Consider the following 27,235-nt stretch of genomic DNA (forward strand, 5'->3'; position numbering starts at 1 on the left):
AAAGTCCCCTACATACTAGTAGTGTATGTATACAATTATTATAATTTTAATGCTCCAAGGGCAAGTATAATTATGTCTAACATGATAGTGCCTTCATAAAATCAAGTGTAGATGAACAAATAGAAATCACAAAAGCTAACTGATAAGCATAATTGTACTCTGATGTGGTCTGGAAAGTTGCTGTTTGACCAGTCTGTCCACTCTCTTTCCTGTTTGGTAGCTGAAAATTGTGTACATGTACTGCTTAAAGGAACTCCATTGAGGGCCCTAAAACATAAATTTAAAATTCTTACTGTCTCATAAGATCCACTGAGGAGATAATACAAAAGATAATTATAAATACATCAAGAAATTGAATTTTTGTATGCTCTTTTTATTTTACCCAATCTGACAGCAAAAATTTGAATGAAAAGCGCTGTTATGCTTTTTAATTTTGGATCAATTTTCACAATTATTCTGGGAAAACGAAGTGAGTAATGATCTGCAATTGCGCACACATTATTTTTCTAGACCTACATCAAATGAAACTAGAACTATCACTAAATGTGATTAAACCCCCCCCCCCGCAAGACTGCTTCGAAAATGAGGAAGTTACTAGTAACAGAATACCTTGTAAAAGAATTGAAAATAGAGTTATGGTTGTGGGCAATTAAAGATAGATGTGGTTTTTGTACGTTGCATTTCCTTTCACTGTGGTTGACCATTGATGAAGTTTTATTGAGTAACTCTGTAATAAGTCCAGATAGAGTTACGGTTCTTGAGTACTACACTTCCCCTTATTGTGCTTGACCACTGAATGAAGTTGCATTGAATTCAAACCATTATTTTCAATTTATGCACTGGACAAGAAAAAGTAATGAAGGGCCATAACTCTGTGTTGAGTCAAGATGGAGTTATGGTTCTTGTGCACTTTTTCTCAATGTACTTGACCATTGTATGAAGATATATTTAATTCCAATTAGCGCTTTTCAAGTTATGCTCCAGACTAAAAAATGCAACGGAAAAGTAACAAAGGGCAATAACTCTATAATAACTTTAGATAGTGGTATGGTTCTAGTGCACTGCACTTCCTATTATTGTGCGAAGTTGTTTTGAATTCCAATTAATACGTTTCTAGCTATGTTCCGGACAAAAAAGTATCTAAAGGCAATAACTCTGTAATTAGTCAAAATGGAGTTATGGTTCTTGTGCACTGCACTTCCTCTCAATGTGCTTGACCATTGTATGAAGTTGTATTGAATTCCAAATAGTGGTTTTCAAGTTATACTCCGGACAAGAAACAAGAGCTGTCGGTAGGACAGCAACGCTCGACTATTCTTAGTGCTTGATAGTAAAAAAAAATGCTTGATACAGTTACCTCCTCCTGTTTACAGGTCGGGGTCATGATGGTGAACAAGTGTGCAAAGTTTCAAAGCCATATGTCAATGGACTTTGAAAATATTTGAACTATTACAAAAACTTTAACGTAAATTCTAAGTCGAAAAAGGGGCATAATTCTGTCAAAATGCTTGATAGAGTTACCTCCTCCTGTCTACAGGTTGGGGTCATGATGGTGAACAAGTGTGCAAAGTTTCAAAGCCATATGTCAATTGACTTTGAAAATATTTGAACTATTACAAAAACTTTAACGTAAATTCTAAGTCGAAAAAGGGGCATAATTCTGTCAAAATGCTTGATAGAGTTACCTCCTCCTGTCTACAGGTTGGGGTCATGATGGTGAACAAGTGTGCAAAGTTTCAAAGCCATATGTCAATGGACTTTGAAAATATTTGAACTATTACAAAGACTTTAACGTAAATTCTAAGTCGAAAAAGGGGCATAATTCTGTCAAAATGCTTGATAGAGTTACCTCCTCCTGTCTACAGGTTGGGGTCATGATGGTGAACAAGTGTGCAAAGTTTCAAAGCCATATGTCAATGGACTTTGAAAACATTTGAACTATTACAAAAACTTTAACATAAGTGGTTACGCCGACGCCCGGGTGACTGCAATAGCTCTACTTATTCTTATCGAATAGTCGAGCTAAAAAGCATTGGAAAAGTAACAAAGGGCAATAACTCTGTAAATACTTTAGGTAGAGTGATGGTTGTTGTGCACTGCACAACACCTTATTGTGCTTGACCATTGTATGAAATTGTTTGAATTCCAACCAGTAGCTTTCAAGTTATGCTCCGGACAAGGAAAAGTAACAAAGGGCAATAACTCTGTAAATACTTTAGGTAGAGTGATGGTTGTTACGCACTGCACTTCACCTTATTGTGCTTGGCCATTGTATGAAATTGTTTTGAATTCCAACCAGTAGCTTTCAAGTTATGCTCCGGACAAGAAAAAGTAACAAAGGGCAATAACTTAGTAATAAGTCAAGATGGAGTTATGGTTCTTGTGCACTGCACTTCCTCTCAATGTCCTTGACCATTGTATGAAGTTGTATTGAATTCCAACCAGTAGCTTTCAAGTTATGCTCCGGACAAGGAAAAGTAACAAAGACGCAACAGACCACTGGACCAACAGACTCCCCCCTACCCCCGAAAACTTCGATTCAGGGGTATAACTAGATGCCCAAGGGCCACTGTCACATTAAAACATAGACCTTAGACCTAGCCACAAAGTTTTGAGCATGACAAGCTGTCGCATTATGATTATTTTCAACATTTAACAGTTTTAAGCATTTGACCTTAAAGTATTACCTTGACCTAGCCACATAGTTCTTGCACACAACAAACCAACCATCTCATTGTCAACATTTAAAACTTTAAAAATTATTTCCAGTCCCGTCATGTCATAATACCTTAGTGGAGTCCCTTAAAACTCTTAAGATTCAAAGCAGGCCAAAACCATTACAAAATTTTCTCAGATATATACAATGAAATAAAAGATCACTAAAACAAACTTATTATATTGCTTTATTTTTTTTTTTCATTTGACATTGTTGTACAAACAGGACAACAATAACATGGCAATTTTATTTACATAATATATAAATGTATTAATGTAACAGTATTGTTACTGGTAACAAAAGTTAATGGCATGAAATTATACATCAATAAATACCTAGTATTTCATATTCATATACACATTTTGTACCACTTTTAACACAAACAATTATAACATTCACTTCATAGAGTCAAAACCTCACATACAAATAGCACTAAATGAATGGTTGTTCATAATTAAACTTAACAATAAACTTGTTGGTGGTACTAGACAATTTCACTGTTTGACCAGAGTAGTAAATTAATCAACTGCCGGAATACAAAGTCGAAAAAGGCTGTACAAGATCCGTCAATCTAGCCAGAACTTTAGTGATATCAATGGTGGACTCACAAGGCAAAATATGAAACCAATAGATTACCTATAGTTTAGACTAATGTATCATCATATTGAATTTTTAACAACTGACCCCCTTTCCCAAAGTTGGCTTCAAACACTATCATTATCAACATTGTCATCATCATAATTATCAATGTTGTTACGTTTATCACCTTCTAATAAGAAGACAACTTTTTCATCTACTGTACATTATATTTCTAATACATTAAATTTGAGCACATCATTCCAAAATGAGCACTTTTAATCAAAATAGAGCATTATCATCATGTAAGAATACTTGATATTTTTTTTCTAGCGGCAAGATATTTCCGTACTCACAAAATTAGTACATTTTATTAAGTATTTTGCACTACAAAAATACTGAAATATACTTTGAATTTGTTGTAACATATCATATACAGCAAAATATTACTTATTGCACAAAAGCACTAGCACTTTTCAAAATTCACCATTTCTGGCTTCTATTATCAATAATGACACAAAACCTGCGTATCTTCAGTTTTGATTTATAAAAAAAATTCTGAAGTCTCAAAGTTTTGTTGTTGTTTTTTTTTGCACCAAGGTATTGAATTGGGACATGACTGACTGGTTTGTCTTTCACAACCTTGCTTTAAGAAAAGTAACTTTGGTTCCAGTATTAGACCTGGCATGTAATGGACCAAGAAAAAACATCAAGAAAATCAACTCATGTTATTAATGGCACTGGTCCTTAAATTGGCACTAGTGCAGACAATTCTCTACGATACATGTAAAAAATAAACTTGTGTCCAAAATTTTTTTTTAATACCCATGTACTTAAAAGAACTAATTTTTTTCCCTTTCAATCATGTTTTATTTTTTTGATCTCTATTCCCTTTGTGAAAAATACCTTACATGTACATCTACATCCAAATCTCAACTTTTTATGGTAAGAACATTTTTATAATAGCTAATTTATGAAATTAATTGTTATGTAATAGTGATTTTTCTCAATTAGGAAGAGGCCTTAGCCTCTTGATTTTGGGAAAAATTATCGAAAAAATTGCTGATTTGGGAAGTAAAAAAGCTGGTTTAAGTTCAGATTTTTGGGAAAACTCCATGATTTTAAAGAAAATTTCAATTGGGAAGAGGCCTTTTTTCGGAGTCTGTTATATAAGTAGGAAAATCACTGTAACATACCAATCTACATTGTCTAATAATAACAATAATTACAAAAAGCTAGCCTACATCTTGAGACACAAGATTTCTGTCAAGATAATTTTAAATATTCACTTGCACAAGGTGTATACTTTGCAACCCCCCCCCAAAAAAAACAAACAAAGTCAGACACTTTTACTTATTTTCCATGACATATTATGGTTTTAATGGTAGATATTTAAAACAATAAATAAACAAGCATATTTTCAGGCATTGTGATAAACAGAAAAATAAACAAAATATAATAATGAAGGGACTAAGTAACTTTTTAGCATATTATTTTATAAAATACTTCCAATTCTCGACTATTTCTAGATGTTAATGTTGTATGAAATTTGTTTTAAAGAAATCATGACAACTGCAAAATAAAAATCAATCATAATTTTTGCATGTGCCTTTTTTTCATTTAATATTATTTTAACCATTTCAACAAAAAATATTTTTGTATCAGTTTTGAATATATAACATGTATATAACCCGTCCTCTATAAACTCTATTTGGCTTTATCCTGGATTAGACCCCAGCTTGTTAGGTTTCAAACTAAAATACTTGATACAAGACTTAGATAATCAACTTTCTATTGCACTCTTGGAAAAGATACATACATGATCTAAATATATATGAATGAAGCAAATTTAAGGTGTATGGGGGGGGTTCTAAAATCTCTTGTATTCCCATACAGGTATGATGACAACATAGGAAACCAACCTTTTACACTAGGTAGAATTTTATGAAATGTATAGTTTGTGATAGCCCCAGGTCTTGATATATCAAACTTGCAGTCCAAACAAGCGCTTCTTTCAATGGACACCAAGCTCCCCTATTACCTAATACCCTGGTGACCTCTAAGTGGATATGGCAGTTAGAAGAACTCGTGAAGGTGCAAGCACCTGTGAAGTTTGGGGGCAGTATGTGGGAGGACTTTGATGATATAGTCAGTGAAATTTTTGTGACAAATATACAAATCAAAACCAGTAAGCCGCAAATTCATCCTATGGGGCTTTTATGAATCTAAAGAACATTTACTCTACTCAAATATGTCAGAAACTTCATTTTCCTTGTTATTTTTCTATTCCTAAAACTTTAAGATGTTCCTGAAGGCAATTCTATTATACATTCAAAGTTGTGAAAAATTATATCTACTTACAGATTATGGTTTCTGTGGCTATTACAGGAATAATATCTCAAAAACAAATTAATATGGGAAACAATGAAAATACTGCTGGAATGATGAAAGTAACAACTGATAGTACAATATATCTAGACAAATACTCATTTTAATTGTATTTTGCACCAAAATTGCATACAAAGAACATTCAATAGGTAAATCAAAAAAAAAAATTGGCATTTTTTAGCTGAATATATGCTGTTTAAAATGATCTAATCTAAGTGATGGAAACTAATAAATCTAACGTAAAAATCAAATGGCAACAATGATACGGGGTAGTAAAAACCTATTCCGCTCAGAACCTAATGCAAGATTTGATCTGTTTCAATGCTGTTGCTTACAGGTCTGTACATTGAAACTTTAACAAATAATAATTACTTATCAACAAGAAGAGTATCTAAACATTAGATCTAGCACTTTGCTTTATATATTTAGCACTGAAGACCATCTTGGAATTTATCTACGTAAAACTTTATGAAGTGAAAATCTGCATATCAGTTCTCATGATCCTATATTATTTTGAAGTTGGATGAAGACAAAGTTTTTCTTCAAGTCAGAGACTCGGTGTCTTCACTGTATATTATTTCAATTAAAATATGACTGAAACTCTATTAATGTGACACTAGGCTCATTTTGTCACTGTCAAGTTAAGTTGAATTAACTGTACATTTCAGAAGATTTACTATTATGAAAACAACAATGGCAAAATGTTAAGTTATTTTGAGTTTTCCGGTGTATCATAAACAACAAGAGCTGTCGGTAGGACAGCATGCTCGACTATTCTTAGTGCTTGATAGTAAAAAAAATGCCTGATACAGTTACCTCCTCCTGTTTACAGGTTGGGGTCATGATGGTGAACAAGTGTGCAAAGTTTCAAAGCCATATGTCAATGGACTTTGAAAATATTTGAACTATTACAAAAACTTTAACGTAAATTCTAAGTCGAAAAAGGGGCATAATTCTGTCAAAATGCTTGATAGAGTTACCTCCTCCTGTTTACAGGTTGGGGTCATGATGTTGAACAAGTGTGCAAAGTTTCAAAGCCATATGTCAATGGACTTTGAAAATATTTGAACTATTACAAAAACTTTAACGTAAATTCTAAGTCGAAAAAGGGGCATAATTCTGTCAAAATGCTTAATAGAGTTACCTCCTGCTGTCTACAGGTTGGGGTCATGATGTTGAACAAGTGTGCAAAGTTTCAAAGCCATATGTCTATGGACTTTGAAAATATTTGAACTATTACAAAACTTTAACGTAAATTCTAAGTCGAAAAAGGGGCATAATTCTGTCAAAATGCTTGATAGAGTTACCTCCTCCTGTCTACAGGTTGGGGTCATGATGGTGAACAAGTGTGCAAAGTTTGAAAGCCATATGTCAATGGACTTTGAAAATATTTGAACTATTACAAAAACTTTAACGTAAATTCTAAGTCGAAAAAGGGGCATAATTCTGTCAAAATGCTTGATAGAGTTACCTCCTCCTGTCTACAGGTTGGGGTCATGATGGTGAACAAGTGTGCAAAGTTTGAAAGCCATATGTCAATGGACTTTGAAAATATTTGAACTATTACAAAAACTTTAACGTAAATTCTAAGTCGAAAAAGGGGCATAATTCTGTCAAAATGCTTGATAGAGTTACCTCCTCCTGTTTACAGGTTGGGGTCATGATGTTGAACAAGTGTGCAAAGTTTCAAAGCCATATGTCAATGGACTTTGAAAATATTTGAACTATTACAAAAACTTTAACGTAAATTCTAAGTCGAAAAAGGGGCATAATTCTGTCAAAATGCTTAATAGAGTTACCTCCTGCTGTCTACAGGTTGGGGTCATGATGTTGAACAAGTGTGCAAAGTTTCAAAGCCATATGTCTATGGACTTTGAAAATATTTGAACTATTACAAAAACTTTAACGTAAATTCTAAGTCGAAAAAGGGGCATAATTCTGTCAAAATGCTTGATAGAGTTACCTCCTCCTGTCTACAGGTTGGGGTCATGATGGTGAACAAGTGTGCAAAGTTTGAAAGCCATATGTCAATGGACTTTGAAAATATTTGAACTATTACAAAAACTTTAACATAAGTGGTTACGCCGACGCCGACGCTCGGGTGACTGCAATAGCTCTACTTATTCTTATCGAATAGTCGAGCTAAAAAGGGACTAGTTTTAAATATCAAGTCTTACAGTACATTTTCAAATGCCCAACAGGTCTTCACTCCACATATTTTGATTTTTACATTTAAATCACATACATGTATATAAATATTATCGCATCTTAATATTTTAAGTTAACAAAGATATTGTTTTAAAGTATAATCAACACACTTTGGCCAAAAGATTCTTTCTCGAGGATTGGATTTGCTACTTTTCATGTAGATGTTTTTTCTTACAACTGATTTTCGCAACAACTTGCTTAAACTAGAACACGAATATACTAATTGTTATCCGTAGCAAATACTAACCCTTTTCTTACTTTTTCATTTACTACATTTATGATATTTCATTCAAATTTAAGAAGCATATTGCTGTACAAAAACCTGATCTTAGTATTCAAACATATCACAAATAAGCCATCAAAAATCTACTACTCAGAATATATGAAACAGAAAAATACTACCAACATTTGCTGTAATTTTTCTCTCCCACCCCACCTAATATGCGTTCACCATGACCAACAACATTTGTGTAATTCTACCAACAAATATGCACTCAAGTGTGCAATGGTTTAAATACGGAACAACAATACACATTCAACTGGAATATCAGCGTATGATATGGTTTGTTCTTAACTCTTTCTTCACTTTATAACCCTCTTTTTTCATCAACAGTGTACATGGTTACACCTTTAAAGTTTAACACCTCTTCCTCAGATAAACCTTCAGCCTATGAATTTCCTTATAGTAATGTTATTAATTCCTTGTACCCATAATTCTTTATCAATAAAGAAATTATTGGTATGACATATTGGTTGTTTTAGCAAGAGCATGTCATAACAAGATATCTAGAATTTCAGCCATCTGTGCCCTTAAGTTATCCATTAATTCAAAGATCACCTGAAGTCTTGAACACATGTCCATTTGTTTACCTCCTACTTTTAACACGGTTCTATTTACACATACAACACACCAGGTTTTTCACTTCCGATGATAGATAATCTTCTGGTATGTTGGTACAATTGAAATATCCTAGGAATTTAACAAAAGTAACAAATTAACCTATTCTTTAGAGCTGAATAGATACAAGTTATTTGTTGCTGCTACGGCCAGGATATTCTCTTGAGGATGCCAAGCCGAGTGGAGAATTTTCCTATTAAAGTCCAGGCAATCTACGCTAATCTCTTCCTTCTTTCGTTTCCCTCCACTACACACTTTACGTGGTTTTAAGACTGTTTTTGGTTTCACATTTTCACGACTCGCTTCCAATGTCACATCGCGTTTAGAGTCGCGGTCAAACATGCGAAAGAAATTGTTGTACGATCCAGTCATAATATGTCTGAAATAAATAAATACAATGGAAATGCAGGTAACTTGTATATGAAATCGGATCAAATTGCATAGTCTCCCTGCTTCAGAACGACTTTCTTATTATAAAATCCTACTAACTCCTGTTGTAATTACAATTAATTCAAATTTGTTTTGCAAAAATTCAGTTGATAAGACAGGACTTTCCAGCTTTAATACAATATTATTGTCTTTGTTAAAACAAATCATATATTTTTTTATAGCCTTCTTATCTTAGGTCTTTTTGTCCTCATATTGTGTAACCTTTGAGAAAACTAAACACAGGACTTTTAGAAACAATATTTCTATATATATTTGGGTTTCAAATCACACCAACATTTAAACGTTCCATCGCCAATATTTGAATTCTAACTTAAGAGAGAAGACCTTTTGGCTTTAGTGTCTCCCTGTGCATCATTTGGGCAATTGAATGAGTAGAGCCAATGACCTCTAGTATCCTAACTGGATAGAGGGTATGAATTTACATTGGTGAGGAGCAAGTTATTTCTGACTGGCAACCTCTCAACACTTTACTCCTTTCTTCCCAATTTATCACTTTTAAATTTCTTACCTATCATTTCCACTCCAAGCACATTCAAACTTGTCAAATATACAGTCATTCTCGTACAATGAACACAGTTTACTACGTAGATATTCGTGTACTTGAAATGTTTCTATAGGTTTAGAATCCATCTGCAGGTCCCAGACCTTCACAGACAGATAATCCCGTGTCACCATATAACGACCATTATGACTAAATTTTACATCTGATATACTGGATATAATCTCTGAGAAAAAACTTCTATTAGTTGGGTCCTCGGGCTCTTCAAACACTGAAATAAACAAATACTCCTTTTATACACAATTATTTGTCTAAGCTGAATTTGCAACTCCTTTATGTGCATTTCTCCATTTTATGCAATAAAAGTAGCTTTTTTACTTATCATGAAAACCATTTTCTTGCCATCAAAATAATATTGAATAAATTTTTGACATCATTGGGGTGATTCTGTACATCTACATACATGCATTGCACTTTCATCAAGCTATTGATAATTCTGTTTGTAGTTAACGGGGCAAAATAACAAACACTGTCCATCTTGCACGAGACCTACACTTTACTTTTCCTGTATGTATCATTGCACATAAACTAGATATACGTCAATGTACACAAATGTCTTAACAGGGTAATAATTAAAATATATTTCATAATCCATAGAACTCTAATAATTTGTCAGCAGTTAACGGGGCAAAATGACAAACACTGTCCATCTTGCACGAGACCTACACTTTACTATTCCTGCATGTATCATTGCACATGGACTAGATATATGTCAATGTACACAAATGTCTTAACAGGGTGATAATGGAAATATATTTCATAATCCTTAGTACTCTTAATAATTTGTCAGCAGTTAACGGGGCAAAATGACAAATACTGTCCATCTTGCACGAGACCTACTCGTTACTTTTCCTGTATATATCATTGCACATGGACTTGATGTATGTCAATGTACACAAATGTCCTTACAGGTAGGTTATTCATCACCAATGTTTAATGACAAAAATAAACACGAGGGTCGGAGACCATTTATTTCTCAAACATGAAACATAGATCTGCATCTGTTTTTTTTTCATGAAAAGTATTGTTTGCAGTTAACGGGGCAAAATGACAAACACTGTCCATCTTGCACGAGACCTACACTTTACTATGCCTGCATGTATCATTGCACACTGACTTTATCATGTCAATGTACACAAATGTCTTAACAGGTTGAACATTTATTCAAAAACAACATACCGGACTGAAAGACCAGTAATTTAAATAACACATACTGAAATAACACACAATGTTAAGAAGAAAATAAATGAAGTTTGTTTAAAATTTCATAATATTGAATAGACAAATCTTCTTGGAAACTTTACTCAATAAATGCTTTAATCGAAAACAAAACTGGTGCAGATTATCATGTTTAAAACGCTATTAATTTAATTCATATTCAGAAGCAATTTCTTCTGAATTAAAGTTAAATAGAAGGTACAAATAAACTAGCATAAAAATATTCCTGCTGGCATCACTACAAAGTAATTATACATACATCATTCAATGTACACAAAGGTCACAGTAAGATACTGATATCTTTCCCTATAAACAATAAACAGTGTAATACAAGTAAATATCAAAGAAATTCTCTAACAAGGCTTCCTCCGCTACAGATCAATTGCATTATCAATCAATTAAGCTAAAGCACAGCATCAAAATGTAAATCAATTTATACAGCTCAGTTAACAAGAATATCGGTAACATTGATGGATGCTTCCTTGATACTGCTTTCAGCCGAAACATATCCTGACAATGAAGTAAAAAAATGATATATTTTAACATCAAAGACCTTCAACCCATCTGATTATAAAATTTCCACCAAAAGATTTATGACCTGCCAGTGTGAGGTAACTACATTCTAAGCATCTCTATAAATAAATCTTGGATGCAACTTCCAACCAAATTACAAAAATCAATCGATATCAACACACCTTATTTATGAACAATTGTCAATAAGGTGTAAGTGAGGTAAGCAACAATAACTTGAATGACATTCTGTTTGCAGTTAACGGGGCAAAATGACAACCACTGTCCATCTTGCACGAGACCTACACTTTACTATTCCTGCATGTATCATTGCACATGGACTAGATATACGTCAATGTACACAAATGTCTTAACAGGGTAATAATCAAAATATATTTCATAATCCATAGAACTTTAATAATTTGTCAGCAGTTAACGGGGCAAAATGACAAACACTGTCCATCTTGCACGAGACCTACACTTTACTATTCCTGCATGTATCATTGCACATGGACTAGATATATGTCAATGTACACAAATGTCTTAACAGGGTCATCTTCAAGCCTCTGCCACAGATGTGAAAAGCAGATCATGCAAGCAATTTTACATATTGTTATTAAATTGTCAGTAATCATTGATTTGTACAGATTGATTCAAGCTTGCCTACTATGTAATGACCTCAAATGTATGCAAATATACTGAAATAACCCTTACTGGATTAATTTAGCAACAGGGAAAAAATTCAATATCACATTCTTTTATATCAAACTGATTATTTTAAGTACAGGCCAGACTTTTCCCTAAATTCAAAATATTATATTCTTACATTTGGCATGTTTGTCACATAAAGCTTGCTCCCTCATATCACAGAGTCGTATAGTGCCTTTACTGCTACTATATACAAACAGGTTACACTCTGTGGGATGGAATTCTGCGGCTGTTATGACTTCCGTCAGTTCCTCCATATTGGCTGGTTTTATATCTACTATATCTGTTATACAGTTAAGGAATATATAGCAAACTTATTATTTTCTGGGCCCTGAAAACTGCATAATGAGTCAGAATCTGTTTTATATCACACTGGCACATAAAAATTCTAAATAAATAGTAATTAATGCAAATACACGTCAGCAGACTTTGTAAAAACTGAACAAAATTGATGAAAAATGTTTCACAAAACTTGGCATTCCCGAAAACCACTTATTTTTATGTAATGTTAATCGGTAACTGTTAGTCATATTGAAATGAACAATCAGTCAGTCACCTCAACATAACATTTGCCAAAAGTATTAAAAGTTATTAAAAGATTTGCAGAAAATGTTGTCAAACATTTCAATGCAAGGTTCAACAGTGATACAACATAAAGCTTGCAAGATTGGCATGAAGAGTGTACAGCAAACTGAATAGTTTAAGGATACTAAAACTCTGATTTGTAACTTCTAAATGCCATAGATTGATGCGAAGGTCATCAGCAGACAGGTAGGTTTCCTGGTCACTGTTCACAGAGATAGAGTTGATGTGGTATGTATGAGCATTGGCAAAAATACGCCGCGGACTTGCCTCCACCAGTAGCTCCATCGGTTTGAAGCTTGGTACCCGTAATGATGTAATAGATGTTGGATCGCGCAGGAGACCAGCATCATCCTTCAAGTTGTACCCTTCAGCTCTTTTATCTCTTTCTGTAACTTTCCACAACTTGACTGTTTTGTCTGGAATGGAGATAGTATGACAGTGCAAGTTAGTCATCTTAAAATTTTAAAGGACTTAGGTCATAATAGCATCAAATATACAACAAATGTTATGACAAGTTGCTTTAATTTACAATGTATACGAAGTATACTATGACTATAGAACCTAACTTGACACACAACTATCTTTAATTAATGCTATGTGACCAATAAACTAAATCTTCGAGAATATTCACTGAAAATTACTCCAAAAATAGGTCTGAAAATAATTTATAAAGCATCATATTATTACTATGGTGAACTGTATTTTTATTTTTTTTCCTAAACAGGGAATACCATTTATTTTAAGTGTTTCCAAAATCATAACTAAGCAATACAATGAAAGCTTTTCTTCAGTAACAAATAAGCCATTATTAACTGAATGGATCTCTATCTATACATCTTCTAGATGTAGACTTAAAACGATACTGTAATCAACAACTTCTTAAGTTATAAAACAACAACTTCTTAATAAGTTATAAAACAAATCAAAATAATGCATACTCAATCAACAATACCCTTTTCTTCTTCATTCTGTTCTCAAATCTATTATATCAAAGCAGCAAAATTAATCAAAAGCAGCATGTGGCTAAAGAAAATCATTAAACTAACCATTAGTAGATAATAGGAAGTTGGCAGGGTTACTTCTTTTTAACCATCTAATCTTGTTAATTTTTTCTTCAATCTCTAAACTCTTCAGATAATCAAACTCGGGTTCATGACTCTGGAATGTGCTGTATACATTGTATTCCCCACGGGCTCCGGTAAACTGTGGATTACCCTGAAATAAACACACCCGCATATTTTATAAATTTTATGCAACACATCATTGTTACCAGTACTTCACACCACTTTATCTTGTATTTAAAACAGATTTGCTTCTTTTTTTTTTACAAATTAAATCATAAAAAAAACAGTATAGAAAATCCTACTGCAAACTTGAAGCCAAGTAGGGGAAAATAACTTAAGTTCAAGTTAATAGTGAAACAGGATGGAGTCACCCCGGGTAGAATGCATTAATTTTTTTGCAAGACAACTTGCAAACTTTGAACATTAACTAAAGAATTCATTGTAAAATAAAAGATGTAGTGAGGCAAGTTACACTGGTCAGAGAAAATGTAATTCCTATAAAGTGTATGTAACTAGTTTTCTATTAAAACATTTTTTCTTGAAATACACATTGCTTAACAAGTCTGAAAAACAGTCATAAATTTTCTAAAACTTAAGTACAAACTAGACATGCATTTTTTTCATAAAAAATAGGCAACATGCAAATGTAATTAATGTAACTTTTTCCTTGATTTTCAAGATTTTTACCTTGCCATCGCGCTGGAATATCACAACACGTCCTCCTTTATCACCTGTGGCTAACAACTGTCCATTACTGTTGAACTCGACACAGGAAATAATATCAGCTGAAAGACCAACCAACTAAAATTAAATCTAAAAATTTATATTCATACACAATTCCTGTTTTCAAATATGTCAAAATAAGAAACATTAGGCTCAAAGTCTCTGAAACAACAGTACTGTTTAAACAGCTTAGCAACAGTTGTAATAAGACTAATTAAGACGACAGAAAAATGTATACCTTAAAATTGCATCATTCAATTTACTGTATTATCAAGAAGGCAATTATCAGGTCTAGTATCATGCCCAATAATTGCATGATGCACAAAATAATATATGATACCATAGACTTTTATTACAGATATTATTTAAATAAAGCTCTGTGACGATAAACAGAGAGGTGTATTTGATAATGCACAAATCAAAATCAACCTTTCAGTTTCTAGCAAATCTTTTTGAACATCCATAATTTAACTATCTTAAGATTGACAGATCAAAGTTTAACAACTGCGTTTATTTAAATTGCCATACATGGCTATATCCTGGAACAGACCCTGGGTCTAAACTTATAATTTAGTATATAATATACAAGTTTTACTTCTGAAAATTTAAAATATACATTTAGAGGTCACAACTCTAATCCAGGAGATTGCCTTTGAATAATTTTGAACAAAGAACTTGGTTATTCCCGCAATTTACCAATCACGCTAACTGGATTTCTTATCTATCCCAAAATAATGTAAAGATTGCAGAGCTTCACAAAGTCATATTTCCCACTATTCCCAAGGAATCAGGGTCAGCTCTGCCCTAAAACATACTATGCCCTATTCTAATTCGGCACGGGTCAACTCGGCCCATAATTATATATTACTGGTAATGCTTATTATATGTTTTCATCATAACTTTCATTGTTTAACATTTTCATAGTAACAGGCTCAAGGATATTGAAAAGTTTTATAGATGAAAGTACCAATTTGTATGTGAATTTGTAGAAAGGAAGAATTTACAATTTATATGCATGTCTAATAGTTTTTCCTACTTCACATGGTTTTTTTTGTTAAAAATATAGTTCAATACAATTATATTTATTGTCATGAAAATTCAATCTAAAAACTTCATTCATGAATCAATATTTCACAAATATATGGTATTGATATCTCAAACGTTATTTCAAACAATACATATCGTATAAGTTTGAGAACTGGTTAGTCCACGATACATGTACAGTACACTGCCAACTTTATCAATTTCTATAAAATTTGTTAGTGATCGTACTTCTGAATACTTTTATATTAATTTACTCCTTCAATCTTAACAATCAATATCCTAACAGGTTTAACTAAAGGGCCCAGTTGACCTGTGCCGAGTTGGTATAGCCTATAGGGCCGAGTTGACCCTTTACCATTCATTCCCCAAGGGGTTGCAGGGTCGGAGCTGCAAATAAGACAGACCTGTGCATTTTTTATCAAGATGGGACAGCAATTAAACAACATCTGTATATATAATAAACACCATGAATCTCTGCCAATCAAAATAATTTGGCATTGCTTTTAAGAATAAAAAAATATTTTGTAAATTACAAGACTTTGCACCCGCTTCCGCAAAGCGGCTAGAAATTAAAATTTTCAGCGGAAAAATGTACGAATTAGTCACAAGAAAAATAATTATAGAATACCCTCGGTTATATCCTCTTCTATCGTTCCCTTAACCTGTGAGAAGCACCACTGAATCTCTCCACCATTGCCTACAAATAATCAAGCAAAAGATTAACAATTTTTTGACATAAAATAAAAATATGATAAGATACATTTTAAAGAATAAAATATTAGATCTTACCAGCCATTCCGGAAGCCAAAGTCTTTCGTGTGACTAAATAATAAGCTGTATCAAAGGAATTATTGTTATCTCTGATATTTACATCTTCCTGGTCCGCGATGAAGGCGGATTTTCTAACCTAATTTCTGAAACTAAGATTCAAAATGGCGCACTGAGGCTATGAGAATTTTGCTATGACGTAACAAAATTGGTTCCCGCTTTGAAAAAGAGAGTCAAAATGAAAGGTGGACACCAGCTTATATTCGGATCGCCTTTAGTTTATTGGTAAACTAAGAGATTCAGGGACGTAGCCAGATAGGCAGCAGCATTTATTGTTTTATTGTTTTAGTTTTAGTTCAGTTTTTTATAATATTTTATTGCAACTATTCTATAATATATACGTAACATGTAAGGTTACATGAATAATACAAAAACAAATATTCAAGTGACATCATGCCCAACAAAGTGTGTGAACAGATGAATATCAAAATAAGTTTTCATTTTGCCATATTAAAATTCCTTTTTATTTAATAATTAAGTTCGCATAAACAATACTAAAACGCAGAGATCGCAACAAAATTTCTGTAAAATCCATTAGAATTTACCTATAACGCTTAGTTTATAAAAAGAGTGGGACAGTCTTTTAATTTTAGATTTTAGGCAGAATTAGAATTTTAATCTAAACAGTTTTCATGATAGGCCCTATATCATATATATTTTGCCACAATGTGTTTTTATATCATATGCCAGACATCGAAGCTGCAGCAAGACTTAAATTAGGCCTATAAACATAAGAATGGTGCTCTTTCAATAAAAAGGCCAAAAGAGGTCACCAGAAAGGACAACATGTATGATAATTCGATAAAAAAATAGAATAAATTATACAGTACATGTATACATAGTAATATGATAATTGTGTGCACATTAACATTTGTCTACCTTAAAAACATATTTCGTTTGACAAAACTTTACAATGTTCTTATAGCTTGCTTAGAAAATATCCCCGTTGAAAGGAATTCAATTTTTTCGTACACCTGAAATGACAGGACTTATTTTGTTATGCTACAAACTGTAGGTTTGTGAAACTTCAATTATTAGGGGCGCTTTTCTTAAAATTTAGAAAATGATAATGCAACGATCCTCGTCCACGACAAAGTGTGCACAAGTTTTATAATTATACAATTTTAGTTAACTTCTAGTCCAATAATTCCTTGATTCCTTGATGATCAGCCCCTCTCCACAATCCAATAATAGAAAGAGATGGGATGGGGGAGGGGGGGGGGTGCGGCGGGAGCCGAGGTTCTGGAGTCTGCCGCCCAACCCGGCGATCGTCACGACTCAAGTACTGATAGGTTTCAGGAAGCGGACACGAAGGCAACTTGTTTCATTTCAGGCCTATTATTATAGTGTGTTAGTGCCGCAGAGATCCATCAAGATTAACTAGAACTATCACTAAATGTGATTAATACCCCCACAAGACTGTTTCGGAAATGAGGATGTTACTAGTAACAAATTACCTTGTACAAGAATTGAAATATAGAGTTATGGTTGTGGGCAATTAAAGATAGTTGTGGTTCTTGTATGTTGCATTTCCTTTCAGTGTGGTTGGCAATTGATGAAGTGTTATTGAATTACTCTGCAATAAGTCCAGAAAGACAAGGAAAAAGAACAAAGGGCAATAACTCTATAAATACTGAAGATGAAATTATGGTTATTGTACACTGCACTTCCTCTCATTGCACTTGACCATTGTATGAAGTTGTATTGAATTCCAACTACAAGTTTTCAAGTTATGCACAGGACAAAAAAGTAACAAAAGACAATAACTGTAATTAGTCCAAATATAGTTATGGTTCTTGTGCACTGCACTTCATCTCACTGCCCTTGACCATTGTATAAATTTTCATTGAATTCCAACCATTAATTTTCAAGTTATGCACTGGACAATAAAAAGTAACAAAGGACAATTTTTTTTAAATGAGTCAAGAAAGAGCTATGATTTCTGTACATTGCACTTCCTCTCAATATACTTGACCATTGTATGAAAAGTATTGAATTCCAACTAGAAGTTTTCAAGTTATGCTCTGGACAAGAAAAAAGCAATGGAAAAATAGCAAAGGGCAATGACTCTATAATTACTCTGGACAGAGTTATTGTTCTTGTGCACTGCACTTCCTCTTATTGTGCTTGATCATTGTATGAAGTTGTTTTGAATTCCAACCAGTACGTTTTAAGTTATGCTCCATACAAGGAAAAGTATCAAAGGGCAATAACTCTTTAATTTGTCAAAATGGAGTTATGGTTCTTGTGCACTGCACTTCCTCACAACTGTATATTCCAACCAGTAGTTTTCAAGAAATGGTCCGGACAAGGAAAAGTAACAAAGGGCAATAACTCTGTAATTAGTCAAGATGGAGTTATGGTTCTTGTGCACTGCACTTCCTCTCAATGTGCTTGACCATTGTATGAAATTATATTGAATTCCAACCATTAATTTGTCTTAAAGTTATGCTCCGGACAAAAAAAGCAATGGAAAAGTAACAAAGGGCAATAACTCTTTAATTAGTCAAGATGGAGTTATGGTTCTTGTGCACTGCACTTCCTCTTATTATGCTTGACCATTGTATGAAGTTGTTTTGAATTCCAACCAGTAGTTTTCAAGTTATGCTCCGGACAAGGAAAAGTATCAAAGGGCAGTAACTCTGTAATTAGTCAAGATGGAGTTATGGTTCTTGTGTACTGCACTTCCTCTCAATGTGCTTGACCATTGTATGAAGTTATATTGAATTCCAACCATTAGTCTTCAAGTTATGGTCCAGACAAAAGAAAGCAATGGAAAAGTAACAAAGGGCAATAACTCTGTAATTACTTTAGATAGAGTATTGTTCTTGTGCAATGCACTTCCCCTTATTGTGCTTGACAATTGTATGAAGTTGTTTTGAATTCCAACCAGTAGTTTTCAAGTTATGCTCCAGACAAGGAAAAGTAACAAAGGGCAATAACTCTGTAATTAGTCAAGATGGAGTTATGGTTCTTGTGCACTGCACTTCCTCTCAATGTGCTTGACCATTGTATGAAGTTATATTGAATTCCAACCATTAGTCTTCAAGTTATGCTCCGGACAAGGAAAATGCAACGGACCGCTGGACCGACCGACCAACCGAACGACCGTCCACCGGGTGACTCCTATATCGATCCCCCCCTCCTCCAAAAAAAAAAAAAAACCCAAAAAAACTTCGTTTCGGGGGTATAAAAAGCAAACATCCATCCAATTGCAAGTAACAAGCAATTTGTAAAACAGCAATCAAATTTAAGGGAAAAAATAAAGTCTCGGTTTGTTGTGTATGTTCATGAGAAGACTCATGAGACGTCGATTTACATACTATGCTTTGGTCATATCTAGGTGGTCGATCAACCTAAACGGTTTACCTGGGTAACTAACCATGCAGTTATTACAAATTTCTCCCCTGGTCACCGACTTCTACTATCAGCGGCGAGAGACAAATGACCATTATGTCCAGATATCCACTGTCCTGGTGAAATATTGCCACGCCCGAGGATCGACCCAGCGGCCCATGGGTTACTTATCTGATGCTCCCCCTAATGAGGCTAGCGTATGGACTATAATAAGTCTCGTGTACATGTATGAAACAATGATTATATTTAAGCATTTAATATATATTACTAACCTTTGCTCATTGTCTTACAAATTTATAATCTATCCTTTATGACCATACTATACATTAAATGTCCCTTACATATACATTAATTTTACACTCGTATAATCATTTTATCGTATTGTTTGGCAATATTGACCTGAAACTGATTAATTTTCGGAAACCTTTTCGTTAGTTTCCGTAATTTATCAAGTTTTACTAATTGATTTTTAATGAAAGCAAAGTTCTTGATACTTTAATCCGATGGCCTAGTGAAATATGACAGCATAGCAATCACGAAGTTGCGAGTTCGAATCCTAAACAAACTTTTTTTCAGATTTCATTATTCAGTTTTTAAAATTATGTGCAGCATAAGTGAATGAATCATTTAATTTCTGGTGTCTTTTCTTTTTAAACAAAATCATAACTTTGATGTATAGATGTATATGTAATTTCTCATAATTTCAATTTGTACAGTCATACAAAGTATATACTTTTTCTTCTTTTTTATTCACTTTTGTCATTTAATTTGTCTTAGTTTCTTATTGTTACAAAGTCTTTTGTTAATTGTGTTTGCTAATCATAATAAAGCTTTAGTAATGTTATGTTTTAGTTCTGTACATCTTGTACATCTTTATTATGTGATTATATGCCTGTAAAGGCCCATAATTGGAATAAAATTTATTCTATTTTATTCTATTCTACAAAGGTGATTAGCATGCACAAAAACTTAGTAGTCAAGTTTCGCAAAATATCATAATAACAAGGGTATTATTTACTTCTATATCGATTTGTTTTGTAAGGCATAATTTTATTGTACAAAAAAACAACAACATTTTTCTAAAACAAAGTACGGTCACATGCATCATTTCTTAAAATTATTTCTCACATTAAAAATACGATTCATTTTGTGTTATGTTTTGCTCTGAAATACTACAAACATGTTATGTTTTATAATACCATCTCCAACCAAAACCACATGCACTTATCAAGGTAGGGAAACAAACAATTACATATCATTTGCCTGGAAGAAAAAATTGACATCTTAGGAACACATATATTTGGCCTTATATGTTTTAAATAAAGTGTTTTAGGTATACGTTACTTAGTTTTTAACGTCTTAAGCACTGATAAAATATGTTTACAATGGTGACAGGCATATTTCATATAGATAAAAGCGTAAATAAGAGAACATGGGCGTTAATAATTATAATGGTAAGTTTTTTTATGACAGTCTATTAAAGTCCCATTCAAGAAAGGCATCTCCGTATAACGATTTAAAGGCCCGTTATGCCCCAGAAATGTTTTTATTTTTACTTCTCAAAAAGTTTTTTTTTAATTTTATTCCAAAAAGTTACCCATTAGCCAATTACCTGAACCATCTTTTGCTTCTGTTGCTTTTTGACAAATAGTAAATATATAGTGATTAAGTATTGTATGGAAATCAAAATACTAATTTATTTACATTTTGCTACTTTCATATCAGATAATTTCACATTAAGAGATACTTTCTTCAGACAAGAAGCATCTAAATGCTGTAAAATGCTGTAAAATAATAAAACAATTGTTTGCCCTTCATTAAGAATAATAATAAAAAAAAAAAAAAAAAAAAAAAAATAGAAATGTGTCCATAGGACACAGACGCCCCACTCCACTGTTTTGTCAATCTTATGACCCTAGCTCAAATATTTTTTAGGCTACATGCGCCAGAAGTTGAAAAGAACTTTACAAATACTGAATAAATCCACAAGCAAACCACAAGGTACATAAGTATACATGCTGACCAACAATCTTGTAAACTTTCAGGCCTACTGGTCAAATACTTTTTAACTGCATGAACAAGTTGAACATTGCAAATTTATTTTAAGTCAAAGACAATAACTCTAACAAAACTAAAAAAATAATAATCCACAATGTCATGCAAAACCCCAGGTGCATAGCTTCACTGTGATGTTGATCATTATTCCTGTTCTAACTCAAGCACTCAAGGAACAAATAACACAACATAATGGAACGGGTTTTACTAAGTTGAAGGCAATAACTCTAGAAATACTGGATAAATTCACAAGCGAAACCCCAGGTGCACAGCTTCACATGCTGATCAACATTCCTGTTAAAGTTTCATGACCCTAGGTCAAATATTTTTTGAGCTACATGCGACAGAAGTTGAAAATTGCATATTTTTACCAAGTCAAGGGCAATAATTTTGACAAAACATAATAAATCCACAAGCCAAACCCAAGGTGTACTTACATCACATGCTGATCAACATTCCTGTAAAGTATCATGACCCTAGGTCAAATATTTTTCAAGCTATGTGCGACACAAGTTGAAAATTGCAAATTTTCACTAAGTCAAGGGCAATAACTCTACACATACTAAATCAATCCACACGAAAATACCCAGGTGCAAAACAACACATGCTGAGCAACATTCTTGTAAAGTTTCATGACTCTAGGTCAAATACTTTTTGAGCTACGTGCGACACAAAATGAGAACGTACTGACGGACGGATGTACAGATGGATGAACGGACACGGGTAAATCAAATGCCCTCCCTGGGGGCACAAAAATCATTTCTGAGGCTTTATGTGCCTTTAAGCAGTCATATAGACGAAAATGCTAAAACCTCACAAGCTAGTGTTAGTTTTAGCGTATCAATTCCATATATGTCTGATTATAACTGGTGTAAGATATGAAAACTAGGCCTAAACGGGGGAGGGGACGAATCAACGATTATTGGGTTTCGGGCGTACAGCATAACCAATACAAAACATTTCTAATGAATGGGGGAAACTGTCCTGAACTCGCGATGATCAATACGTTCATAAGCAAGATGTATCAAATATATATTTGTTTTCAACAACTTAGTACATGTGTATTATCATATATCCAAAGGTACTTTGTTTAACTTGCCTGAAAATGTAGCTTAATATAATTGCAGAAGTTCATATGAGATTGGCAACAAACCATATAAAGATATGACATGGTGTTCAGAATTCTATGTGGCTCACGAAAGCAACACGATGTTCCAATCACTGGTAGTACATAATTATTTTACTACCATTAATATCCAAGTGGTGGAACATTCTCCAGCCGTAACTAAAGCTCGCAAATCTAACCTAAACGTCACGAGTCCTACCTAAACACCGTTAGTTCTACCTTAACGCCGCGATTTCTACATAAACGCTGCAAGTCCTACCTAAACGCTGCGAGTGATACCTAAACGCCGCGAATCCTACATAAACGCAGCGATTTCTACATTAAATGCCGCAAGTTTTACATAAAAGTCGCGAGTTCGACAGAAACGCCACACATTCTACATAACCGCCGCGAGTCCTACAGAAACGCCGCGAGTTATACATAACGCCGCAAGCCCTACCCATACCTTAACGCTGCGAGTTGTACATAAACGCCGCAAGCCCTACCCATACCTTAACGCTGCGAGTTATACATAAACGCCGCAAGCCCTACCCATACCTTAACGCTGCGAGTTATACATAAACGCCGCAAGCCCTACCCATACCTTAACGCTGCGAGTTATACATAAACGCCGCAAGCCCTACCCATACCTTAACGCTGCGAGTTATACATAAACGCCGCAAGCCCTACCCATACCTTAACGCTGCGAGTTATACATAAACGCCGCAAGCCCTACCCATACCTTAACGCTGCGAGTTATACATAAAAGCCGCGAGCCCTACCCATTCCTTAACGCTGCGAGTTATACATAAAAGCCGCGAGCCCTATAGAAACGCCGCAAGTTCTACATAAACGCCGCGAGTCCTACAGAAACGCCACAAGTCCTACAGAAACGCCACAAATTCTACATAAACGCCGCGTGTCCTATGTACGAAAATAGAAATGTACATTGTTATCGTGTTTTTGGTTTCGGTGAGGTCAAATTGCCCCAATTGTTTTGGGTTGAAATACTAGTATATTAATCTTCTACCTTTTTTAGATCTATTATTGTAAAAAAAAAGTTTTTCGAGGACGCGTATATTAAGAATGCATGCATTTGTTGTGTATACCCTTCACCTCTGGCCAATAATTTGACAGCTATTCATGATTTTTGAACTCAACTAGGTTTTTATTTATTGATCAATCTTTAAATATGCAAGCGGTTGACACAAAATCGAAGAAGTAAAATACATGATTGTTCTTCAAAAGAAAGATCTTTAAAAAAAGGAACGTTTGATTTATATCTATCAATAATAGTACATTTATAGATATAAGGTAAAATCGATATAGATGATATAAAGGGAACCATAAAAACGTAGTTGACTAAGGCCAAACCTAATGTGACTAATGTTTACTGTCAGAAAAAGTTGTAGGAACACACTCGAAAATATGGTGAAGATGGACGTTTTAAGATGTCAATAAACATTATTTATCAGTTATTGTCATCTACACTATTTGCCTTCAGAGTTAAACGCAGTATTTGATCACAGATATATACATAGCTCGCACGATAGCTTGACAGGGCGATGTAAACAACATGTAGCAAGGCCCCCTAAAAAGTTGTTTTTGGTCACGGACCAAAAAAAAAAAAAAATAAATAAATAAATGAAAATGTAGTTAGGATTTTTTCCATAAATACATGTATAGTGTAAAGAAAATAAGTCGAAAACAGCAAATAAAAAGTGTAGGTTTGGCAAGTGAAAAGGGGTACTAGTATACGTAAGTAGGGACACTTGAAACAGAACTATATTTTGGCCTTAACTAAGCAATCATATCAGACATATAGGCTTATCACACATTAAATATATATGATTTACTCAACTTAAGATAGTACCATCTTGAAAGCTGTCACCGGGATAAAATTTGACAATCTTGGACAGACGATAAGATAACGCAACTATCCGTTGTATTCATAAAACTAAAAATAAGAAGGTATGGCCTTTTTTTATAAATAAATTAATTGGAAAATCGATTTTTAATGCATTTGCGTTATTGATAAGATTTTTTTTTTCATGTTTCAAATATACATGTATGATAGAACATAGCGCTATAAAACACACTATCAGTCTAATTCTCTCCTGTATACTAAAGAAAAACTGTACTTGCTGGACAATATAATTATAACTGTGGGGAAAGATGAACATATTAACTTGCTAGTATCCTTTACACCATGATACTGGAAATAACTGCTTCAAAAGCAGTTATATACATCATGTTTTATTGATGTACGTGACGTGTTCTAAAGACACCCGACATAGCTGAGGTCAAATCTACATGTACATTGTATACATGTTGAAATTTTGTAGGAGCTGCCCAAGATGTTTTCTATTTGCATACTCCACCCTTTCAGAATTTATTTAGAAATTATTCTTAAGTTACAGCGTAATCTTTCACAAACCATTCAAACTTAAACTGATCTTATCAAAATACATGTACAAAAATTGGGCTGCCAACAGTTATAGAGCCTGGTCAGACTGCACGGAAGGCTAGCCACTTTCAGTTTCAGGAGGTTAAGGGTACAAGCATCACTATTTACACTTCTTCTGTCGAGTATCATACATTTAAATCACAAAACAATTTATAATACCGTACATTTTTTATTTATTAAAAAAACCAACAAATAAACTGAAACTATTCCAAAAAAGAAACAAGCCTACCTTGTATTTGTTCGAGTTTTTCCTTTTTCCCAAGGGACCCGGCCCGTGGGCGGTGATGTAGCATATTCTGTATCTTATGGAGCTGTTTACTGCCGAAGCCCGGCCCCTTATGCTCCTTGGTAGGGGATATCATTCCTGAAGAATCAGACATTAATGTCCTATTACTATTTCAACATAAACAATAATCAAACTATTGACACAGTTTAACATGGTAGTGTTTTTATCAAACATATAAACACTACTTGTGACCTATACTTCACTACAAAAATTACGCACCAACTTCACGTACAATTAAAGCGACCCAGTCACATATAACATGTTTTTTGTTTGTTTTATCTCGCTTTACCTGGATATTTAACAAACACCTTCTGCCAATAAATTTATCTTTTCCCCCCAGGATTTTCTTATAATAAATCATTTTTAACTGAAGGTTTTGACACGTATAATTTCCACGATTAGTTTTTTATGTAAAACAATAAGCAATATACCCTTGTTATTCGCTTAAACCTTCCTTAAAACAACAACAACAACAACAACAGCAACAACAACAAACACAACAACAACAAAACATGTGTCTATAAAGATGAAAAACAAGCGGCAAAAGTGATACAATATTGTAATGTTGGGTTTATAACACAACCATAGCAGGTCCGATCCTTGGGATCTTGATAAAGATGACACTGGAAATGCCAATTAACGTCACTGTGAAATGATCAAATATAATTTTCACGGATAAATCAGTAATCCACTGAAAAGCATAAAATAACTTAAATCTAGAATAAACCGGACTAGTTTATAAAATTCGGTCATCAATCTGGCAAGTTGGCAACTGAAACACAAAACAAGGTGGAACTTTAAAACGTTGCTACCCCTTTTAGAGAGAAACGGTTCGAAATATTTAATCACAAACTGGGGTATTTCTTTACTTACATAAACTTTTATGTAAGTAAGTATACATATCATATTGTATACGTAGATAAAGGTCACTGTACTGACCTGAAATAAATGGGATATGCTAATTTTGAAAGGGTAGCGACAATTAAAGTCACGTGAATTAAATGTAAACAGTTCACGTATTGTCGCTCGGTTTAATTGAACATGTGCACATATTGAATGTTGCTTTTTATGAGAAGCGTAGAATATTACTATTATTGTTATTGTGTGTATGTGTATGTATCATTTAACAGTAAGAATATATGTGTGTCATATAATAATACGCAGCAGATTGCGATAATGTATGATAATGCATACATAAACAATATGTTTCTCAGATGTTTACCGCTATACCAAACCACATGACCTAGTACTAGTAAATTAGGACATACAATGAAGAGTCTTCTACAGGTTCGAATCCCACTGGCAATGTTAAATTCTATCATATTTTGGTCTGGCTAGGAACACTATTAATTTATTTATTTATTTTAATATTTTGATCAAGAAAGCTATATTTGTTCTAATCGCACCTTCTCGTCCCTTTTCGTCAAACTTCGGATCGCCGAGGTTAGTAACATTGTTTTTTGTGAATAGTCGTCAATTTTAATTCTCAC

At 33.6% G+C, this 27,235-nt stretch overlaps 1 protein-coding gene across 2 annotated transcripts; it reads right to left on the reverse strand.

Moving 5' to 3' along the window:
- Positions 1-4,369: 4,369 nt before the first annotated feature.
- On the reverse strand, positions 4,370-25,856 carry LOC132728733 (serine/threonine-protein phosphatase 2A 55 kDa regulatory subunit B alpha isoform-like). Of its 2 annotated transcripts, none has more exons than XM_060714403.1 (8): positions 25,689-25,856; positions 16,276-16,344; positions 14,568-14,665; positions 13,863-14,031; positions 12,942-13,232; positions 12,350-12,514; positions 9,745-10,006; positions 4,370-9,165 (listed from the first exon to the last, which is right to left on the reverse strand). In XM_060714403.1, exons 1-8 carry the CDS (start codon positions 25,837-25,839, stop codon positions 8,889-8,891), a joined length of 1,482 nt encoding a protein of 493 aa, XP_060570386.1. In that variant the 5' UTR covers positions 25,840-25,856; the 3' UTR covers positions 4,370-8,888. The 2 variants fall into 2 exon arrangements, with proteins under 2 accessions (XP_060570386.1, XP_060570387.1); XM_060714404.1 differs by lacking the exon at positions 25,689-25,856 and adding an exon at positions 16,437-16,618.
- Positions 25,857-27,235: the final 1,379 nt, after the last annotated feature.

This window comes from Ruditapes philippinarum, unplaced genomic scaffold (assembly GCF_026571515.1).
Source record: "Ruditapes philippinarum isolate M1 unplaced genomic scaffold, ASM2657151v2 ctg4736_1_1_1_1, whole genome shotgun sequence".
NCBI classification, from domain to species: Eukaryota; Metazoa; Mollusca; class Bivalvia; order Venerida; family Veneridae; genus Ruditapes; species Ruditapes philippinarum.